Raw genomic sequence first — 22,230 nt, forward strand, 5'->3', positions numbered from 1 at the left:
GAATAATGCACCATTAGCACGATCACAAAGAACACGATTAGAGGTATTTGGTGTTGTGTGAGCATTTGGGAATTTCACTTGAGGAATTCAAACAGGAATTTCGGAGAGCGACTAGCACAGATTAATTGAACAAAAGAACCAGAGACAAACTGAGGAGAAACAAATGATGCAGTGAGTTGTGATGATCTGGTATGCAGTGTGGTGGGAGCAGATTCAATAGTAACATTCAGAAAGGCACACGTAGCTGAGGGGAATGCATCTTCAACACTATGGAGGAAACGGAGGGGGGGGCGGAGCTGGTTGGATTGCTCTTTCAAAAAGCTAGCATGGGCTTGAGGGGCCGAATGGGCTGCTTCTGTGTTGTACCCCACTTATGGCTCTGAGAGACGGCAACACATTCAAGTAACTTGGAGAAAGAAAAGTGGCTGGACGTGGGTTGGTAGTTAGTGCGTGCAGTGGGGGTCATGCCTGTATTTTCATCAGTATTTCATTCATATTGATGAGCTGTTGAAACAGGAACTCTGGCAGACGGTGGACTATGAATGGAGAGATTAAAACGAAAGGTCCAATTGCTCTGGCGCACACCGGCTCGTCACTTAAACGCTCTCCCTGTGTCAGCAATAATAACTGGTCCCACAACCCCTCCCCCCCCCCAACTCCACAACCTAAAAGAATGAATCAGTCCTGCCTGACTTTAATGAATGAGCTATCCCCCTCAGGACCTTCCCCAATTCCATCACAGTCCATTGGGAGGGAGGTTTTGTTGCCTGATTGATTCCACTGACCCCTGACCTGTGGTTCCCGATAGAGAAAAATAAGGATGTATTTAGGGACTATCCATAAAACCCTCACCAAATATAGAGTGTGTAAACAGGCACACATCATGCAGAGTTTACTATTTTGGATGAGCTAGAATAACGGTGCGTAGCAGATAACAGGCCTGCAGATCTCCCTCCATTGACCCAACGGGTAGGGAATTGACATCAGACATTTGCCACATCTTTAACTGGAGCTATCTGTTTTCCCACTCCAGAGATGTGAGCACAGACTGCAGGCTGACACTGCCACTCGCGTACCAAGGAACGCTGCTCTGTCAGGCCTGTCAGATGAGATGATAAAGTAAGGCCCTGTCTGAATTCTCTGGCGCATGTGTATAAAAGGCTGATGGCTACCATTTTAAAGACGAGGTGGGGAGTTCTCCCTAGTGTTCTGGACTGGACAAGACCTACCCCTCAGTCTACGCCACGTTCCAAGGGATTTTCTGGTCATTTATTTCATTGCTGTTTGTGGGAGCTTGCTGTGTACAAATTGGCTGCGTAGTTCCCCTGCATTACAGCACTGGCTACATTTGAAAAATATTTCATTGGCTGTGAAGTGTTTCGGGTTGTCTTGAGATTGTGGGAGGTTCTAGAGAAATCCTTACAGGTTCTATTAACCCTCCATGCGAATGAATCGCTGACAACCGTTCCAGAATTGTTCTGGTGGCGGTGTGTGGAGTACTTTGGAATGTCCTTTTGGATGAGGTATAACATAACTGCATCAACTCCAATTCTCACCTCTCTGCCCACTCCGCTAACCTTCCTGTTGCCCCCTGTAAACCCCGACCATGTCCCCTCACAAAGCCTTTACTCGGCCTCGCCAGCAAATGCCAGAATCATTGATTTAAAGGGATCCCTGCAGACTGCTCCCCACTTCCCTCCATTCCGAGGACATCTGTTTTCCCCGCCCCATGCTTTCTGTCCCCTTCCAATCTCTCTCGCCATGTGCAACACTCTCTCTACAGTCCTGAGTTTTAATTTTCATAACAAGTCTCTTACTTGGCACCTTATTAAACGTGTTTTGAAAATCCATCTCTGCGCTCACTAGGCTCTCTATTTCCATTCCCTTGCGCTTCCCTCAGAAAAAATTTAATTAAGTTAGTCAGCCATGACCTGTGTTTTAAAAATCTCAGATTCTCTGCTTCGTTACTTGCACTGATCCAAGAGTTTTATCATCCACCTTAAGTGGCAAATGGGACTTCAGCACTGTTGTTACTTTTGAAGGGTAGTTACTGTTGCTTTGCAACAGATGTGACAGTCAATTCACCCACAGCAAAGAAATGAATGGCCACTTGATTTGTTTGAGCGATAATGGTTAGCCAGGACACCACCTCATTCGAGAGACGCCACCTCTGATTTTTCCACTTATAGATGAGTCCAAAACTCTGGGTCATCAATAAAAGATAGTAGTTAGTAAATCTAATAATGTATTCAGGTGACCGTCCTCTCCCAGAATTCATCGTCTAGAGAGCAGTGAGAATGGTGAGCTTTAAGGTGACACCAGAAAACAGCAAGTCAGATTCTGTGGTGAATAACTCTGTTTCTCACTCCCTTACGCCTGCCCACCATCTGCAAGGCACAAGGCCGGGGTATGAGGGAACGCTCTCTACTTGACTGGATGAGTGCAGCTCCAGCTACACACAAGAAACTTGTCACCACAAGGCAGCCCACTTAACTGGAACACCATCCGCCAGCTTAAACATACACTCCCTGCACCATTGACGCACAGTGGCAGAAGTGTACCTCCAGCAGCTCGACAAGCCTCCTTTGGCAGTGCCTTCTAAACCCACGACTGCTACCACCTAAAGGTGAGGTAAAGTCGCCATAGTCCCAGATGACCATAGGCTGCTTTCCCCTTTGAGGGGGGAGAGCTGACTGGTGGTGTTTTATCATCCCGAGCAGCTCTGTGACACAGGACTCTGTGCTCTACGGACTGTTTCCAAGGACACACACCAAGACAAACATCAACTGCTGCTGGAAGGTCATCAACTCGGTGAAAGACGCTCTTTGGTCTGCCCGAAACTTGCTGATCTTCCAGCGCAAAGAATGGTCCTCGACCGAATGTTGCAGACTGGCACATTCCAAGGTCCAGGACTACGTGCTGAGGGACGCACTCAAGCTTGGGGCAGCCTCCGCCAAGGCGCAATGGGGAAAGACCACTGTGTAAGGTCTTCCAGCAAATGTACACCGAGGGGTGGGTAACAGTGTAAAACCCCTCGGTCTGGGTCATCAATACTCCAATGTATAAAGGAAACATGACAATGTAAGTATTTAAGAAAGAATTGTAACGTAAAGAGGGGTAGGTGCGTAATGTCATCCCAATTGAATGGAAGAAAGTCAAGGGAATGTGTAACTTTGATGGAAATGTACAGTCAAGACAATTCGAAATGTTCTGTAATGTTTATTAGAGATTTTATGAATAAAGTATATTTTTTGAAAAAAAAACCTGAGGGTCATCACACCTCAGGTGAAGGACAAGGTTGTAAAGGTGGGGCTTTCATGAATAACCCACCTCCACCTAAAAGGACATGGGCAGCAGGTGCATGGGAATACATTCCCCTCCCAACCACACATCATCTTTCCTTGGAATTATATCGCCGCCCCTTTCCTGCCATTTAGCCAAAATGCTGGACCACCCCCCCCCCCCCCCCCCCCCCCACCCCAGGGTGTACCTAGACCGCATGGAATGCACCTCTTCAAGAAGGCAGCTCACCACCACCTTCTCAAGGGCAATTAGGGATGGGCAATAAATACTGGCCAGACCAGCGATGCCCTCATCCCCGGAGTGAATAAATAAAAAAGTATGTGAGGGAGATAGGAGTAGAAAGTTATGCTAATAGGATGGGATGACATGAGGTGGGAGGAGGCTCGAAATAATAATAATCTTTATTGTCACAAGTAGGCATACATTAACACTGCAATGAAGTTACTGTGAAAAGCCCCCAGTCGCCACATTCCGGCGCCTGTTTGGGTACAGAGAGGGAGAATTCAGAATGTCAAATTCACCTAACAAGCACGTCTTTCAGAACTTGTGGGAGGAAACCGGAGCACCCGGATGAAACACACGCAGACATAGGGAAAAGGTGCAGTCTCCGCACAGACAGTGATCCAAGTCAGGAATCGAGCCTGGGACCCTGGCACTGTGAAGCCACAGTGCTAACCACTGTGCTACCGTGCCGCCATGTGTGCATTAACCCTGGTATAGACCAGTTGGGTCAAATGACCTGTTTCTGTGTTGTAAATTTGATGTGATTCCACCAATACAGAAAACGCATTTGTATTGCGTTGTGGTGTCAGCTTAGGTGATGTGCTTAAGTCTCTGGAGCAGTGTTTGAACACACAACCTTTCTGACTCACAGATTAGTGTAATAACAGTGAGGCAGAGGTCACACTATGAAATAGGTCACAGTGCCTCATGGTGTAACATTTAAGAACTATGCCACATCCTGACCGCTGTTGGAAGGTCCATGTGGATGATTTTCTGACTTTCTAGTCATGCACGAGAACCGGTTTAAAAATTATTTTCAGTAACTATAACCTTTTTCATCTTAATGTTTCGACGCGGCACATTGCAGCGCACACTCAGTGTGCGTTCTGGCATTCGGGCCTGTTCAAAAATGTGAATAATTATGTTGTTTGGTGACGCAAGTTGATTTAATTTCCTGTTGACAGCAGAGGATTGTTTTCACACATTTGCCGTGGCCTTTCTAGGAAATGAACATTACAAAAGCAGTATGAGTGGTTGCAGGGACCTGTGCAAGTGAGAAATCCCTGTCTGATGTTGGTGCCTTGTCAATATGTGGCTTACGGGAGGTTTGAGGCAACCATGAAAAGAAGAGCAGCTCCTGTGCATTTGAAGATAGCGTTGAAAGAAATATTTGCATTTACATAATATCCCATCACCCTGGTGCAAACCTCTCAAAGTACTTTACAGAATTAAATGCGTTTGGAGAGCAGTTACTACAGAGAAAGAAAGATTGCTGCATTTTTATAGCTCCTTTCATCTTTTCAAAATGTCCCAAAGCACACAACAGCCAATGGAGTGCTTCTGGAGTAGTCGCTGTTGTATTGTAGGAAACATGGCATTGGATCCACAGCAGTGAAATAGGCCATTCGGCCCATCTGGGCTAGCCCCTTCCCACTCTCTTCCTCCTGCTTCAGTTACCACGCCCTAAGAGATCATTAATAGCCATGGAATTCCATCAGATTAGTCCATGGTTATAGTAGTAATAATCTTTATTGTCACAAGTAGGTTATGCTGGGCAAAGTACCGCAGTGGTTTGCCATTGTCTTCTGCGGTGTGGCTAACCAGGTAACTCTCCCGCTCTTACCACCTGCCATCAGGTGTATCGGAAGGGTTTACAGGCGGATAAACCACCTATTTGGTTATGAAAGCACCTTCCGTGGCCATCAAGTGGGACTTGAACCCCGGGCCAGAGGTGGGAACACTATCAACTGTGCCACAAGGCCTTCCCTCTCCACTACATTTAATTCTTATCACAATCTAATAATAATAATAACCTTTATTGTCACAAGTAGGCTTATATTAACACAGGCAGCAAGATGACATAGTGGTTAGCACTGTTGCTTCACAGCTCCAGGGTCCCAGGTTCGATTCCCGGCTTGGGTCACTGTCTGTGCAGAGTCTGCACGTTCTCCCTGTGTCTGCGTGGGCTTCCTCCGGGAGCTCCGGTTTCCTCCCACAGTCCAAAGATGTGCAGTTTAGGTATCACTGGGTTACGGGGATAGGGTGGAGGTGTGGGCTTCTACAGAGTGATCTTTCCAAGGGCCGGTGCAGACTCGATGGGCCAAGTGGACTCCTTCTACACTGTAAATTCTATGATTCTATGAACACTGCAATTAAGTTACTGTGAAAAGCCCCTAGTCGCCACATTCCGGCGCCTGTTAGGGTACACAGAGGGAGAATTCAGAATGTCCAAATTACCTAACAACAGGTCTATCGGGGCTTGTGGGAGGAACCCGGATCACCCGGAGGACACCCACGCAGACACGGGGAGAATGTGCAGACCCCATACAGACAGTGACCCAAGCCGGGAATTGAATCTGGGACCCTGGAGCTGTGAAGCAACAGTGCTAACCACTGTGCTGCCAGGACACTCCTAAGTACCTGAGGGGCAATGAAGCACTTATTGAAATGTAGCCAGTGCTGAAATGTGGGAAATACAGCCAATTTGCACGTAGAAAAGGTAGTGTGACAGGACCTCCTACAGCCCCCCTGAGAGATGGTCTCATTTGTAACCATTATGCACAAGTCTATATGTCTGCGCAGGCCTGTGCTCTGTAGGGAGCGTCCACGAGGAACGGGCCAGTAGCTCACTCTCCTTTGTGTTGGCCGTTAAGGAACATCAATGAAGGTCACTTGGTGCTGTAGTCAGAAATCATGTACACAGTCATCACCCGCAGTGAGAAACTGGCCTTAGCATTGCCCAGCAGCTCTGTCTTCTGGAAAGCCTATTTGATAGTAATGACCCCTGTTGTCTGGTTTCATGGCTTGTCTTGATGTGCGATAGCTCAGGACTATCACAACAAATAATGTTTACAACCCACTGCTGGTCCCGAATGAGACAGGTTGTCTGTGCTGTGAGCTGCTTGCTGGCATGAACTGAGATAGACTGTGTGATTTCCACAGATGTAAACTATCAGGACATGTTGCGTGGATGAGGCTCGCATCCCACTGAGCATAAAAGATTAAGGAGTGATCTAATTGGGATGTTTAAGGTGATTTGAGAAGTTGACAGATTGGATGGAGGGGAACTATTTCCTTTGGCAGGGCTAAGCCAGAAGCTTCAGAATTAGACCCAAGCATGCCAGGGTGATCTCAGGAACCACTTAAGGCTCGTGGGAATTCGGAAACTCTCGCCCGCAAAAAGCTGGGGTCGATTCAAAATTTTGAAATTGAAATTGGCAGTATTTTGCTCGAGGCAGGGGACATTAAGGGTGTATGGAGCTGAAGCAAGTAGGTGGGGTTTAGGCAGAAATCAGCTCCGATCGAATGGAATGGTGGAATGTGAGGGGTTGGATAGCTTCCTCCTAACCCTGTGTTCTTGTGATAGATTGTGATAGGCCTCACGGTAGCATGGTGGTTAGCATCAATGCTTCACAGCTCCAGGGTCCCAGGTTCGATTCCCGGCTGGGTCACTGTCTGTGTGGAGTCTGCACATCCTCCCCGTGTGTGCGTGGGTTTCCTCCGGGTGCTCCGGTTTCCTCCCACAGTCCAAAGATGTGCGGGTTAGGTGGATTGGCCATGATAAATTGCCCGTAGTGTAAGGTTAATGGGGGGATTGTTGGGTTATGGGTATACGGGTTACGTGGGTTTAAGTAGGGTGATCATTGCTCGGCACAACATCGAGGGCCGAAGGGCCTGTTCTGTGCTGTACTGTTCTAATTCTAATTCTAATTCACTTTGATACAGTTGGAGGGTATCGCGAGTATTGTCGTCCTGGACTATTCAATTTGATCTTATGTTGTGGATCTTATCGTGTCATAGCTGCAGAAGGTTCTGGGCTCAAACCCCATACCAGGAATTGCAGCTTATGATCTAGGTCACCACACCTGCTTTACAGCAGACTTAAAAAAATTATTTCATGGGAGGTGGGCGTCACTGACAAGGCTGGCATTTGTTGCCCATCCGTAATTGCCCTTGAACTGAGTGGCTTGCGAGGCCAGATCAGAGGGCATTTAAGAGTCCGTAAGACATAGGAGCAGAATTAGGCCACTCGGCCCATCAAGTCTGCTCTGCCATTCAATTATGGCTGATATTTTCTCATCCCCATTCTCCTGCCTTCTCCCCATAACCCCTGGGTCTGGAGTCACATGTAGGCCAGACCGGGTAAGGACGGCAGATTTATTTCCCTAAAGCTGAGTCCCTGGCGATGGCCATGTCGTCACTATGACCCAGAGGATGTTGTTCAGCCCATTGACTCCATGTCAGCCCCCTGCAGATCTATGCAATCAATCCTATTGCCCCTGTTATCCCTGAGGCCCTGCAAGTTTATTCCCCCCAAGTGCTTGTCCAAGTTCCTTTTGAAATTGTACACCGTCTTCTCTTCCGCCATCTTTGTAGGTCATACCCAATACTTGGACTATCTATCACATGGCCCTCTATCTCCAGCCACCCCTTCCCCACTATCGTCGCCCTTCCAGCATTGCCTTGACCCCTGCCACTAGCACCAGCCGCATTGGTTCTCGCAAACTCTGCCTTCTGCACCAACCCGGAAGCAAATTGACTCCTCATCCTCTTAACCATGCTGCTTTCAAGATTGGTAAGGGAGTTGGTACTTTCTTTCCACCCACACTATCTCCCCTGGTGAGGGTGGGTGGGGAGGACCCCAGGTAATTCCTTCACTTTGTAAAGGTTGCCGTACCAATTCAGTCCTTTGGTTTCAGTTGGTTGTTTGGCCAATGACGAGCCCTAAAAGGGCGAAGCAGGAAGGGGATAACTTTGCCTGCTTCATTCTTGAACGGCAAATTGAGACATTGAGACATTCCCGTACCAGCCGCCCCGAACAGGTGCCGGAATGTGGTGACTAGGGGCTTTTCACAGTAACTTCATTGAAGCCTACTTGTGACAATAAGCGATTTTCATTTTCATTTCATTTTCTCTCCTCAACAGTTCCTCAATAGAGGGTGGGGACGGTTCTTCACTCGATCTTTCGAAGCTCACAAGCTTTTGCACCCCCAACCCCTCAAGCTTAACGTGAAACTAGACCCAATCCTGTTTAAAGTGAGGGAGCCTGAGTAAAAATAGGAGGAAGATTTTGGAGGGGGGTGGGATTATTCCAGCCAGTGAGAGGTTCAAGGGAGGGAGCATCAGGGGTCAAACCTAAGTAGATCTGCATCCACTCATCTCTGTAGTTGTGGGGCGGTTCTGGGGGGGGGGGGGGGGGAGAGAGACCCTGACTGTCTCTAAATAACCTTAGAAGCAACGGGGGGAAAGAGTTGTTGAGGGGGGGGGGGGGGGGGGGGAGGAGGAGGAGGAGGATGCAGGGTAAGTCTAAACTTCACCACCCTGACAGAGGGACCAGGAGGCAGATGGAAGCAGATAGTGAAGGGAAGGAGGGGGGTGTTTCTGCACAAGTCTCAATGTGTGACAATACAGAAAGCCAAGACAGTCAGCATGTGGGCTGAGCTGGAAGCCAGTTAACCCTTGGCAGGATGCAGTGCTGGTGGGTGAACGAGAGCAATCGATTGTTTTATAATTGCTCTTTTTATTTTCCTCAACACAAGAATGCATGAGGAGTGTAGAGATGTGTGTGTGTGAGACACAGAGGCAGCCAGTCCCGCAGTTTAAAGTGCCGGCGAGTTCTTGATGGATGCGACCCACAAGGATTTTTAAACATATATATATTCTCTCAGTTGGCTGTTGCTTCGAATTGGAGAGGAGCCTGATCCACGACTTGCTGTCTCAGGTGAGCCTGATGCTGTGCAACGTCCTCAACTCTGCTCTCTGCTTCTGTCCAGTGTATTTAATCCTGCCTCTCAGAAGTGTGTCTCATCCCCCCCCCCCCCCCCCGCATCTAATCTCCACCCCCCCCCATCTAATCTCCACCCCCCCATATAATCTCCACCCCCCCCCATCTAATCTCCACCCCCCCCATCTAATCTCCACCCCCCCCCCATCTAATCTCCACCCCCCTCTCTCTCTCTCCCTCCCCCCCCCCCCCCCCCCCTCCCCACACCCCTCTCTAGTTTGCAAAGCAGCTGGTTGGGTGCAATATTTGCAGCCTGTTATTTCATTAATCCCCCCCCCCCTCCTCCTGAGTGTGTCTAATCCTGTGACACCCCCCCCCCCCCCCCCCCCCTCCCTAGCCTGCGGACTGTGCTTTCGTTGCGAATTGCAGAGATCTCTCGCAGCTCCCTACATGTCTCTCCCCGGGAGCAGGCACAATGCGTGGACCCAGAACTTTTCTGCTTCTTGCATGTAACCCACTCTCTGTCCCCGGAAAGGGTGCAGAGAGAGAACTCGACGAGGCTTCTCCCTGGGACTTTCAGGGTCCCCCATTCGTGGGGGGTCTGGGCGAATGAGCTGTGATGTATCGAGGACAATTATTGCCTGCCAGGGTTGTTGCTGCTGCCCTTTAAGCCTCATTGCCCTCTGTGGGCTTTGTGGCATTACTCGCGGTTGGTTACCTGAATGATGCCCATTTATTGGCCCCCTTTGGACGTGGTGACCCCTGCCCCTTTGTTTGACAGACAGTTCGCATGTGCAGAGTGACTGACTGTCCTCGTATGAATGGGCGGAAGACCCATGTCGCTCCGTCATGGCATCTGGGGGGTCAGGTGGAGCCCGGGCTGCACAGGTAGGTGACCCTCTGTCTTTCTCTTGTTATGTCTACCCTGCACGTGGCGGTCTTGCCTGGGCACCTTCAATGGTGCGGAGCATCAGTGTTTTGAGCTAGCAAAGAGTGGCCAACCTCTGCTGGTCCGAGGGGAAGAATGTGTTGGGAGTCACTCCTGGTACCATGCCAGCATGCGAGGTGGATCAGTGAAGATTGCCTGATCTACTGGCGGGCTGACGAAAGGAGGGTATCACTGCTCTGGTGGGCAAGAGCCATGGCCTAAAAGAAGTGTTTGTAGTTTATAATCATCATTCCCTGGGGGAAAGCCGGATTGGATCCTGCTCCCTGGGACGGTCTGGGACCTTTGCCCACTTCCCATAAGTCACATGATAGGCTACAAATCTGCTTCCATGGCTGGAATGGGCGAGGGAACAGTCACTCCCAGCCTGTGTGTGATGCGCACTTGGTTTTACGCCAGCTGTGGGTTTGTACAGTTCAGCGAGCTTGGTTCAATTAATTTGGTGACCATTCATCCCATTGCCATTTGTGGGATCCTCCTCTCCACAAATTGTCAGGTTTTCCAACATAAGAGTAACCTGAACCTCGGAATAATGTTTGGTGAAAGACTACTGTATCCAGTAAGGAATTCAGGGGAACACTGGCAGGAAGCTGAGAGTGTGGATCTCGTTATCACAGGGAGTAGTTGAGACAAATAATTTTGGGTGCATTTAACTAGCAGCCGGATGAGGGAGAAATGAGTAGAAGCTCATCTTGATGGGGGGAGGGGCGGGGATAAAATAGGGTGGAAAGGAGGCTCATGTGGACCATAAAAGCCAGTATAGACCAGATGGGCTGAATGGTCTATTTCTTCAGCCCATTCATTGAAACCAGAGGGGCTGGTTTAGCTCACTGAGCTAAATCGCTGTCTTTTAAAGCAGACCAAGCAGACCAGCAGCACGGTTCTATTCCCGTACCAGCCTCCCCGGACAGGCGCCGGAATGTGGCGACTAGGGGCTTTTCACAGTAACTTCATTGAAGCCTACTCGTGACAATAAGCGATTTTCATTTCATTTCATTTTCAAATGTGATCACAGGCACCATTTCCTGGTACCCCTGGTACAGCCCAGTGTATATAAAACCTTGCCTGTCCTCTACCTATACCAGTCCGGTTGACTCACCGAATCTTGGGGGAGGGCTGGGGCGATCTCAGAGGTGCCAATTGCACACAGGGGAATTGCTGTTTCCTTTGACCAAATGAGATAACTTCAAAAAGGGCGTAGCACGTTGTGACCTTCTAGTTTGTTTTAATTCTTTGCGTTTTAAAAATAAATCCCAGCAGTATTGCACCGAGTGCTGCTTCAAGGTGGGTGGCCAGCGGTTTCCTTCACTTCAAAGAGCCTAACCTGCCTCCGTTCTTTGGAGAACTAACATTACTTAGCCCGAGGTGAGGATGAAGTGTTCATGTCAGGTGCTGTGTATTGCAGGAGCTAATGTGATGGAGCACTGTAAATTGATCCCATCCATTCAAGCCAGCAGCAGGGATTGCTTATACATGAACTGCATCGTTGTGTAACTTCAGACTCTCTGCAGTTTTGTTGTGGTTGCCCTGTGATCTGCTCCAGACCCACAAACCTCCTCCGATTCCGATCACTTGTGGCAGCGTCAATTTGAGTCCCTCCACCATCGGAAGCCATGTCTTCAGTCAACTGAGCCGTAAGCTCTGGAATTCCCTCTCGAAACCTTTCCATTTCTTTCTCTCTTTCTCCCTTTCTCTCTCTTTCCCTTTCTCTCTCTTCCCCCATCTCTTTCTCTCTCTTTCGTTGTAGTTAAAAAGTACCCAAAGTGCTTCCCTGACAAAATTTGCCACAGAAGCCACATTCGGTTAGGTGGCTAATAATAATAATCTTAATTGTCACAAGTAGGCTTATATTAACAGGATTTGTGTGAGTTAGCATCAGGGCAGCTGTATTTTGGATGTGTACATTTACAAAGGGTGCAAAGTAAGTGGATATACCCCTTTAAATTGATCTTCTTTTGAGATGATGCCAAAGCTTTTTGTAGAGGAGGAATATTGTCATTAGCAATTCCTGGTTTGCAAAATGATAAATTTATGGGTACCGATTAACAATCGCGAACTGTGAGCTCAGGAACCAGTTATCTCTCTCTGCAGTGCCTAATTTTCATGTAGATCCGTCCTGAAATCCTTCTGTTCTGCCCTGTCGTTTTCAGAATGCAACGCAGATTTTTCTAAAGCATTTCTCCCACACACAGACGTGAGCTTCTCGCACTCCTCAGTCAGCCGAACAAGGAGATAAGATTCTCTCTCCATTTAATCATTCCAGTCTGCAATGAGCTGGCTGCTGCCTGTGAGTGTGTGTGTGTGTGCGCGTGTGTGTTTGTGTTACATTGTGTTAAGTATATTCAGCCTCCTGGAAATGGGATTGGAGTTACTTCTGCCACTTTGAAACTTGATTCTGTCTAGTCATCAGCATGCAGTCCACCAGCATGGTGTTCCCACTGGGTATCATTTGCATTTTTGCAAGCCCTAGGGCAACCATCTTGCATTGCAGCAGAATCAGGGGAGGCAGTGGTGTTGTGCTTTTACCGTTGGACAAGTAATTCAGAAACCCAGGGTAATGTTCTGGGGAAGTGGGTTCGAATCCCACCAGGGCAGCCACTGGAATATGAATTCAATGAAAATTATGGATTGAAGAGTCTAATGATGACCATTATCGATTGCCATAAAAGGGCATCTAGTTCACGAATGCCCTTTCGGGAAGGAAATCTGCCCTCCTTATCCGGTCTGGCCTACACATGACTCCAAAACCCACAGCAATGTGGTTGGCTCTTAAATGGCCGAACAAGCCACTCAGTTAGCACTGGGAGTGAACATGGGCTGCAGTGGTTCAAGAAGGCAGCTCACCACCAGCTTCTCAAGGGCAATTAGGGATGGGCAACAAAGGCTGGCCATCTTGAATGCATAAAAGAAAAATTACCTTTTCAGTTTCGGTTTTGTCACCCTCCTCCAGTGTCTCAGCTTGAGAGATAATTTTTTTCCCACTTGTGAATTGCAGGAACATGCGAGACAGTGCCAGAATTACTTGAAAAGATGTCGCGTTTATCTGATCAATTTACTTCAAGACTGTTTTTATCTTCCCACTCTGTTCAATTTCATTGCAATTTCTTCGTCTCGCCTCAAGCAATGGTATTGAAGGAGGGAACACAGAAAGAGATAGATAAGCCAAGAATTTTAGGGAAGGAATCCTGGAGCTTAAGGTGCAGACAAGAATTGATACTAACAATCGTTATTAATGTCACAAGTAAGCTTTCATTAACACCGCAATTAAGTTACTGTGAAAATCCCCAGAGGGTACACAGAGGGAGAATTCAGAATGTCCAATTCATCGAACATGCACGTCTTTTGGGACTTGTGGGAGGAAACCGGAGCACCCGGAGGAAACCCACGCCGACACGGGGAGAACGTGCAGACTCCTCACAGACAGTGACCCAAGCCGGGAATCGAACCTGGGACCCTGGAGCTGTGAAGCAACAGTGCTAACCACAAAGTGAAGACACGGCATGAGCAGTGAATATAATGAAACCGGGGATGCGCAAGAGGCCAGAAATGGAGGAGAGCAGATATCGTAGATGGTTGTATGGCTGGAGGAGAATTACAGAAATCTTAATGTTGGTGAAATTGCAATGAGTGGATGGTAACGGCCTTACAGAGAAGTCATTAACATCACTGCACTTGAAATGAAAGGAAAACCTGGCCAATATCGGCTGGTGTATAATTAGCTACTGGTTCTGTGTCAAAAGCCCTGGCCTTCTGTTTTATATATCATGGCCTTGTCCCTCACTATCTCTGTAAACCTCCTCCAGCCCTGCCATCCTCTGATCTCTCTGCTTGCCCAATTCTGCCCTCTTGCCCATACTCACTCCACAATGGGCAGCTGCTAAGCTCTGGAATTCTTAATGTCGCCTTCTGTGGCTCAGTCCGACTTTAGGTGTTAACCAGTCGCTCCTATGAAATACTTCCGAATGTTTTATTCTGCCAATGGTGCCATATCATTTTAACTTGTTGACCAAGCTACCCCCTTTCATTTAAACTGAGGTCATGGGCACACAAATGGCTGTAGCCACTGACTCTCTTCTCTGCTACCAAATTTGGCCAATCTTTAGTTTCAAATTTCATAGAATCACAGAATATACAGTGAATAAGCAGGCCATTCAGCCCATCGAGTCAGCACCGACCCTTGGAAAGAGCACCCTACTTGAGCACCACACCTCCACCCTTTATCCCCGTCAGCCAACCTAACCTTTTTGGACACGAAGGGACAATTTAGCATGGCCGGTCCACCCAACCTGCACATCTTTGGACTGTGGGAGGAAACCGGAGCATCCGGAGGAAACCCACGCAGACACGGGGAGAACGTGCAGACTCCGCACAGACTGTGACCCAAGTCGGGAATTGAACTGGGACCCTGGAGCTGTGAAGCAACTGTGCTAACCACGGTGCTATCGTGCTGCCTGGAATCATCCAATCTTCAGTTTTAAATTTCATTCTGATTTGTAGCATCTACAGAAGGAGACCATTCAGCCCATCGTACTGTGCAGTTCTTTAAAAGAGCTATTAGTCCTGCAACTGTGCTGTACTCCCTTTGACTTCCCTTGTCAAAGATATCATTAATTAACTTTCGAAAGATATTATCGAATCCACACTTGCGAGATGTGTAATCCAGATCATAGCACATCCTGAGCAGGGCATGTGGACTGTTAATGGTACATTACTTATATTGTTAGAATACACGGGTGGAGGGCATTGTTTAATTAAGTACTTGGAGCATATATAAATAGGAGACAGCTGGGACACTGGGGCGGGTGAGGAGAGCCATGAGGATGAGCAAAGTCAAACTCCAGCAATAAAGAAAAATTCTGTATCTTGGTTTCGACTTCATCAACAGGCTTGTATCCTCTCAACATAGATTGCCAAGCATGAGAAGCACATTAAAGCCAGACTCTCTGACGGACCTGCTGTCACATTGCTGTTTGTGCGATCTTCATGTGTGCAAATTGGCTGCGGGGTTTCCTATGTTACTGCAGTGAACTCACTTCAAAAGTACTTCAACGGCCGGAAAGTACTTTGGAACATCCAGAGGTCACAAACGCCGCTATGTAAATGCAATTTGGCCTTTCTTTCACGTTGATTGGACGAGCCTATGGCACTCTCTGAAGAGCAGGTCTTCCTCAATTAGCATCAGAGAGAGATTAACTGACCACTCCTTTGCTGTCGGTGTCCATTCAAATGTAACTTCTCCTTTTGGCGGTAATTGGTGTGCGGCAAAATAAACCCATTGTATTTGGAGGACGGTATGGTGATTCCAACAGATGTGATGAGGTGCTATATCAATGCAAGTCTTTCTTTCAGAATGACAAGCTCTCTGCAGCAGCAGACACTATGGACGGCCGGCCGCACACAAGCAAGACCTTCCTCAGTGCCTTTTTCATTTAATTTTGACAAAGGTTTAGAAATAATAAGTTGGAGGCAGCAGCTAGTAATTGCACCATTTTCCATGCATAACCATGATAAAGTGTCTTAGCAAGACATGTTACCAAGGGTAACACTGGCCTTTAAAAATTCAAAGGCAAGGAAATTATGTGTGGGTTATATAAACTCGATCATCTCTGGCATTAATGATGCATGTTGTTGTCGTGGTTAAAGGTGAAGTCCTCAGAATATTGCAGCAACATTAATTTATCGGTAATAATAATCGCTTATTGTCACAAGTAGGTTTCAATTAAGTTACTGTGAAAAGCCCCTAGTCGCCACATTCCGGCCCCTGTTCAGGGGGGCCGGTACGGGATTTGAACCTGCGCTGCTGGCATTGTTCTGCACCTCAAGCCAGCTGTATAGCCCACTGTGCTAAACCAGCCATATTGCTCATTGAAAAATAATTCAGCCAAATTATCAGATGTTAAATCCAGTAGCACGGGATTAGCCAGGAGTTTCCCAGTGCTTGGAGGGGTGGGAGGAATGCCAGCCTGGCATTGCCCCTGCCAGCTGGCAGTGCCACCTGGGAACCACCAGGCAGGCAGTGCCAGGGTGCCAGGCTGATGTCCAGGTGACACCAGCATTGCCAAGGTGCCAACCTGCCCAGAGGGCATGGACCTGAGGCCTCCGATCCCCCTGGAAGCCCCCCTCCCTACAAGTGCCATTCCACCTGTTTCCTGTTTCTGGTAACCAGCACTGAACGGCACTCGCCCAAGCTCTCCAAGGCAGATGGAATTAGATCCCACGCCTTGGGTAGATCTCCGGGATGCATATTAGAGTGAGACTAGCTGTACACAATGAACGGTAGGATGTGAGGAACCATAGAATCCCTGCAATGCAGAAGCAGGCCATTTGGCCCATCCAGTCTGCCCAGACCCTCTGAAAGAGTACTCCACCCAAGCTCACTGCCCCACCCTATCCCAATAACTCGTTAACCTATCCTACACATCTTTTTCGAACTTTAAGGGGCAATTTCTCACGGCCAATCCACCTAACCTGCACATCTTTGGACTGCGGGAGGAAACTGGAGCACCCGGAGGAAACCCACGCAGACACGGGGAAGAAGTGCAAACTCCACATAGACAGTCACCCAAGGCTGGTATTGAACCTGGGACCCTGGCACTGTGAGGCAGCAGTGCTAAGCACTGTGCCACCATGCCAAGTACAGAGGACCAGACCCCCAAAGGCAGCAGGACAAGTGGATGAGTTGATTAAGTAGGCATGTGGGATGTTTGCCGAGGCATAAAATATAAGAGCAGGGAGGTTATGATGGAATTGTATAAAATGCTTGTTAGGCCCCAGCTGGACTACTGGTCATCACACTACAGGAAGGATGTGATTGCACTGGAAAGGGTGCAGAGGAGATTTTCCCGGATGTTACCTGGGCTGGAGCGTTTCAGCTATGAAGTGAGACTGGTTAGACCGACGTTGTTTTCCTCAGAGCAGCGAAGGTTGACGGGGAGCTGATTGAGATGTACAATGATGTGGAGATGCTGGCGTTGGACTGGGGTGAGCACAGTCAGAAGTCTTACAACACCAGGTTAAAGCCCGACAAGTTTGTTTGGAATCACTAGCTTTCAGAGCGCTGCTCCTTCCTCAGGTGAATGAAGAGGTGGGTTCCAGAAACATATATATAGATAAAGTCAAAGATGCCAGACAATACTTTGAATGCATGTCTTTGCAGGTAATTAAGTCTTTACAGGTCTTTACAGCAAACTACCCAGCCTTCAGAACAGCGCCCACAACACTACAGTAGTAACCATAATAACAAAACACACTAGAGTGAACATTAACATAGTGCAAAAAGAGAATATACAATAACAATTAAATAGACATTACCCCACGCGACCCAGTCTTCCCACACCATCCCAATGAAGCACTCACCCCCCCCCCCCCCCCCCCACCCACGGATTGCTGCTGCTGCTGACATTTTAATTTTCCCCGAGAAAGTCGACGAGCGGCTGCCCCCTCCGAGAGAGCCCCAGCATAGACCCTCTTAAGGCAAACTTTATTTTCTCGAGGCTGAGAAACCCAGCCATGTCGGTAACCCAAGTCTCTACACTCGGGGGCTTCGAGTCCCTCCACATTAATAAAATCCGTCTCCGGGCTACTAGGGAGGCAAAGGCCAAGACGTCGGCCTCTTTCGCCCCCTGAACTCCCGGGTCTTCTGACACTCCAAAGATCGCTATCTCTGGACTTGGCACCACCCGTGTGTTAAGCACTTTGGACATTGCCCTCATGAACCCTTGCCAGAACTCTCTAAGCTCCGGGCATGCCCAAAACATGTGGGTATGGTTTGCAGGGCTGTCCTTGCACCTCATACAACTGTCTTCCACCCCAGAAAACTTGCTCATTCTCGCTGCCGCCATGTGTGCCCGGTGGACCACCTTAAACTGAATTAGACTGAGCCTGGCACATGATGAGGAGGAATTAACCCTGCCCAGGACCTCTGTCCACAGACCCGCTTCCAACTCCTCACCTAGCTCCTCCTCCCACTTGCCCTTGAGCTCCTCCACCGGGGTTTCCTCCGCCTCCTGTAGTTCCTGTTAGATAGCTGTGTGGTGATTGTATTATACCAATAATCCACCATTGTATTTGTATCTGTGCTGTTGCCCTTGTGGGCTCCTCCTATGGGCCATTGTATGGCATTATCCAGAGGGAAACATGTTGGGGCCTGTATGGGCTCCGCCCATGGCTCCTCTCCTTGGAGGGAGGTATAAAGAGCAGTCGACCTGTAGGCGGTTCTCAGTATTGGATCAGTCACAGGCAGGCACTGTTCTAGTTGATTAAAGCCACAGTTTATTTCTACTCTTGTCTCGAGTGAATTGATGGTCGCATCAATCCGACACCCTCCCCTCCCCCGCCCAGGTGCCGGAGACCACCCTGTCCTGTATCCTCAGTGGCGGCAGCGTCGGAAAGGCCACTACCTGTTTTTTCAGGAAGGCTCGTACTTGTAAATATTTAAAGGCGTTTCCTGGCAGCAGATTAAATTTGCCCTCTAGCGCCTTCAAACTGGGAAAGCTTCCGTCTATGAACAGATCTCCCATCCTTCTGATGCCTGCCCTCTGCCAGCTCTGGAACCCACCATCCATCCTACCCGGGACAAACGCGTGATTGTTGCATATCGGGGTCCAGACCGACGCTCCCTCCACCCTCTTGTACCTCCTCCACTGTCCCCAGATCCGCAGTGTCGCCACCACCACCGGACTTGTGGAGTAACGGGTCGGCGAGTACGGCAAAGGAGCTGTTATTAAAGCTCCTAGACTAGTACCTTTACATGATGCCGCCTCCAGCTGCTCCCCCCCCCCCCCGCCCCCATCGTCCACTTCCTAATCATAGCTATATTGGCCGCCCAGTAGTAGTTGCAAAAGTTTGCCAGCGCCAACCCATCCCCCCCCCCCACCGACTGCGCTCCAATAGTGATCTCCTTACTCACGGGGTCTTATTCGCCCACACAAAGCCCGTAATGATCCTACTTACCCGCTTAAAAAAGGCCTTAGGGATGAAGATTGGGAGGCACTGAAAGGCAAACAAATATCTGGGGAGGACAGTCATTTTCACGGTCTGTACCCTCCCTGCCAGTGACAGTGGGAGCATGTCCCACCTTTTAAAGCCCCCTTCCATTTGCTCCACCAATCGGGTCAGGTTGAGCCTGTGCAGGGCATCCCATTTCCTGGCCACCTGTATACCCAGGTAACCAAAACTTTTCTCTACCATCCTGAGCAGCAACTCTTTCAGTCTCTGCTCCTGCCCCTTGGCCTGGATCACAAACTCACTCTTTTCCAAGTTCAGTTTGTACCCTGATAAACTACCAAAATCCCTCAGTATCCGCAGAACCTCCCCCATCCCCTCCACAGGGTTCGAAATGTACAGGAGCAAATCATCCGCGTATAGCGAGACCCGAAGTCCCCCCCCCGCGCCCCCCCGGGAACCAGTCCCCGCCAGTTCCTCGAGGCTCTCAGCGCCATAGCTAGTGGTTCTATAGCGAGGGCAAATAGTAATGGCGAGAGGGGACACCCCTGCCTCGTTCCCCGGTGAAGCTCGAAGTACCCCGACCTCAGCCAGTTTGTACATACACTTGCTACAGGCGCCTGGTACAGCAATTTCACCCAGCCAATAAAGCCCTCACCAAACCCGAACCTCCCCAGCGTTTCCCACAGGTACTCCCACTCCACCCAGTCAAAGGCTTTCTCTGCGTCCATCACTGTTACCACCTCCGCCTCCCCTCCCTCTGAGGGCATGAAGAACATAGATAGCATAGATAGGAAGAAACCTTTCCGCTTAGTTGAGGGGTCAATACCCAGGGGCACAGATTTAAGGTAATGGGCAGAGATTTAGAGGGGTTTAAGAAAAACATTTTCACCCCGAGGGTGGTGTGAATCTGGAAGTCACTACCTGAAAGGGTGATAGAGGCAGTAACCCTCACAACATTTAAGAAGCATTTAGATGAGCATTTGAAACACCATCTTATTTAAGGATACAGACAAGTGCTGGAAAATGGGTTAGAATAGATGGGTGCTTGATGGCCAGTGCAGACATGATGGGCTGAAGGGCCACATTCCGTGCTGTAAAAACTCTCCAGATCCCATTTGAACATTCGCTGCAAATCCACACGGTGCAAATTATTCCAAAACTCAACAACGGCACGCAAGCGGAATCCCTTGGGATCCAACTGAACACTTTACCTATGTAACCTTAATTGATGCCTTCCGATTCTGCTTGGGTTGCCTACTCAACTTTGACATATTCCTGGTGATGCCATCGCATAACGACCAACCAGCCCACCCCATGCTCGTTCCATTGGTTGCCTGGCACATCCAACATTGCACCCTACCTTCTCACCACCAACAGAAAGCAAATAGACTCTTGTTATTTCCAATTGGATGATTTTTGACTGTCAGTCCAGGGGCATTTTTCTCCCCCCCCCCCCCCCCCCCTCCACAATGAACTAACAAAATAATTCTAAAGAAGTGCATTAAAACCACATTGCTTTTGTTGCTCTGATGATTTTTCTCCCAGGTTTTAGCCACAGCAGTGTCCTGGAAAATAGTCTTTAATTTCTTGAGACACTCGAGCAGTCCTGGAGGATTGGCCACTCCTCAGTTTGATCTGATTTTGCTCTTCGTTAATCTGAAGGTGTTCACTATATTATTTACCTTACTAACTATGAGTATTGAGCAAAAGGGGTTTATTTCAACCGAATGCTAATGCAACTTTGGATGCAACAGGGGATGACGAGGTTATAAATAGTCGGAAGGCTTCCTGTTGCATGACTCTGTAGATCTTTGTGGTTACGATGAAATAACAATGTTTCTAAAAAAAAATTAATTAATGAGCTGTGCCTTTGCAGTGAGGAAATGAGGTGCTGCTATTGTGCATGTGTTTGCAACACAATCTCGCTGATGAAATACTTTGATGTGGGGGGGGGGGGGGGGGGGGCTCAGGGCATTGTACTCCCCGGGTGGTCTGGGGTCATTGCAGGTTGGCACTGCCAGGGTTCCGGGGGCAGTGTCAGGTTGGTACTGAAAAGGGGCAGGGCCTGAAAGAGGGGTGTGTGGGGAGACATTTAGCGATGCCATAGATGGGTGTCGCTCACTTGGGGGTGGGAGGTGTTGGAACTGGCGATTGGAGAGCAGGGGTCTGAACGGAGGAGACCCATTGGGACGTTCCAATGTCAGCGATCCTTGGTGGGGCTAATGGGGGGGAGGGGGGGGGGCTTTGCTGTCACTTTGAGATCATGGGTGCCCTGATCTCTGTGAAGCTGGGCTTGATGGTGTGTTTAGGCCGCACCCCTCTCAGTGTCTGTGCCAAAGACGCCCAACCCTCCAAAAAAAATTCCAAATCCGGTTGCCATCCGGATCGCACCAATCCACCCGCTGGGAATCGCTAAGCATTCCCACCGGAGACCACATATAGAACTGGATATTTCAGCGCGCCCCTCGCAAGAGCGCCACGGATACGATGGGGACCACGCGAATATCCGTTGACCTCGGGTGGGAATTTCCGGTCGCTGGGCAGGGGTGGCCGAAAATTCCCGACTTTAGAATTTTTTGGGAGAATTGCGCCCATAGTCTTTTTGTCATTTTTCTTTGAACATTTCTCTGACAATAAACAAATCCAATCCAATCCAATCTTTACCAGATATAAAAATATTGAAAATGGGGGAAAAAAAGCTGTTTGGCCAACAATCAATCACCCACCATCCAGTTGGGTAATGAGTCTATTTGCTTTCCAATTGGTCCAGGAAGGTTTTATGTCAGAAGCATGGATATGTTGTCCGAGTCACGGCTGGAGCCTGGGGGGTGAGCAGAGTGGGGGGGGGGGGAGGAATTGGGGGACAGGTCATGTAATGCAACCTCCAGGAATAATCACAGCTGGCACCGCTACCCACTGAGATGAGTGTGGGTACACCTGGAGCAGGTCAAATGTGAAGAATTGCCGCTTGGGGTGGGGGAACCACTTGGGGAGCCAGATCCCAACTCAGGTCCGGCCTTTTTGGAAGAGGATGTTATAAAAGGGAGGAGATTGATGGGTGAAGGTGGGAAGGGAAGAAGCAAGAAAA

General features: G+C 48.8%; 1 protein-coding gene across 4 annotated transcripts in view; it reads left to right on the forward strand.

Annotated features, from left to right (window-relative positions):
* The window catches only part of LOC119956027 (ras-GEF domain-containing family member 1A-like), a 221,331-nt gene that overhangs the window by 128,475 nt on the left and 70,626 nt on the right, over positions 1-22,230 (forward strand). Inside the window, exon 1 of one of the 4 annotated variants that reach the window (XM_038782759.1) lies at positions 10,048-10,138. The exons of the other annotated variants lie outside the window; for them this stretch is intronic. Within the exon in view, the coding sequence (XP_038638687.1) occupies positions 10,100-10,138 (39 nt within the window). The 5' untranslated portion in view covers positions 10,048-10,099. Of the gene's footprint in view, positions 1-10,047; positions 10,139-22,230 lie in introns of those variants that run through there. 4 annotated transcript variants of the gene reach the window in all.

The sequence above is a fragment of the Scyliorhinus canicula genome, chromosome 22 (assembly GCF_902713615.1).
Source record: "Scyliorhinus canicula chromosome 22, sScyCan1.1, whole genome shotgun sequence".
Taxonomy (NCBI): Eukaryota; Metazoa; Chordata; class Chondrichthyes; order Carcharhiniformes; family Scyliorhinidae; genus Scyliorhinus; species Scyliorhinus canicula.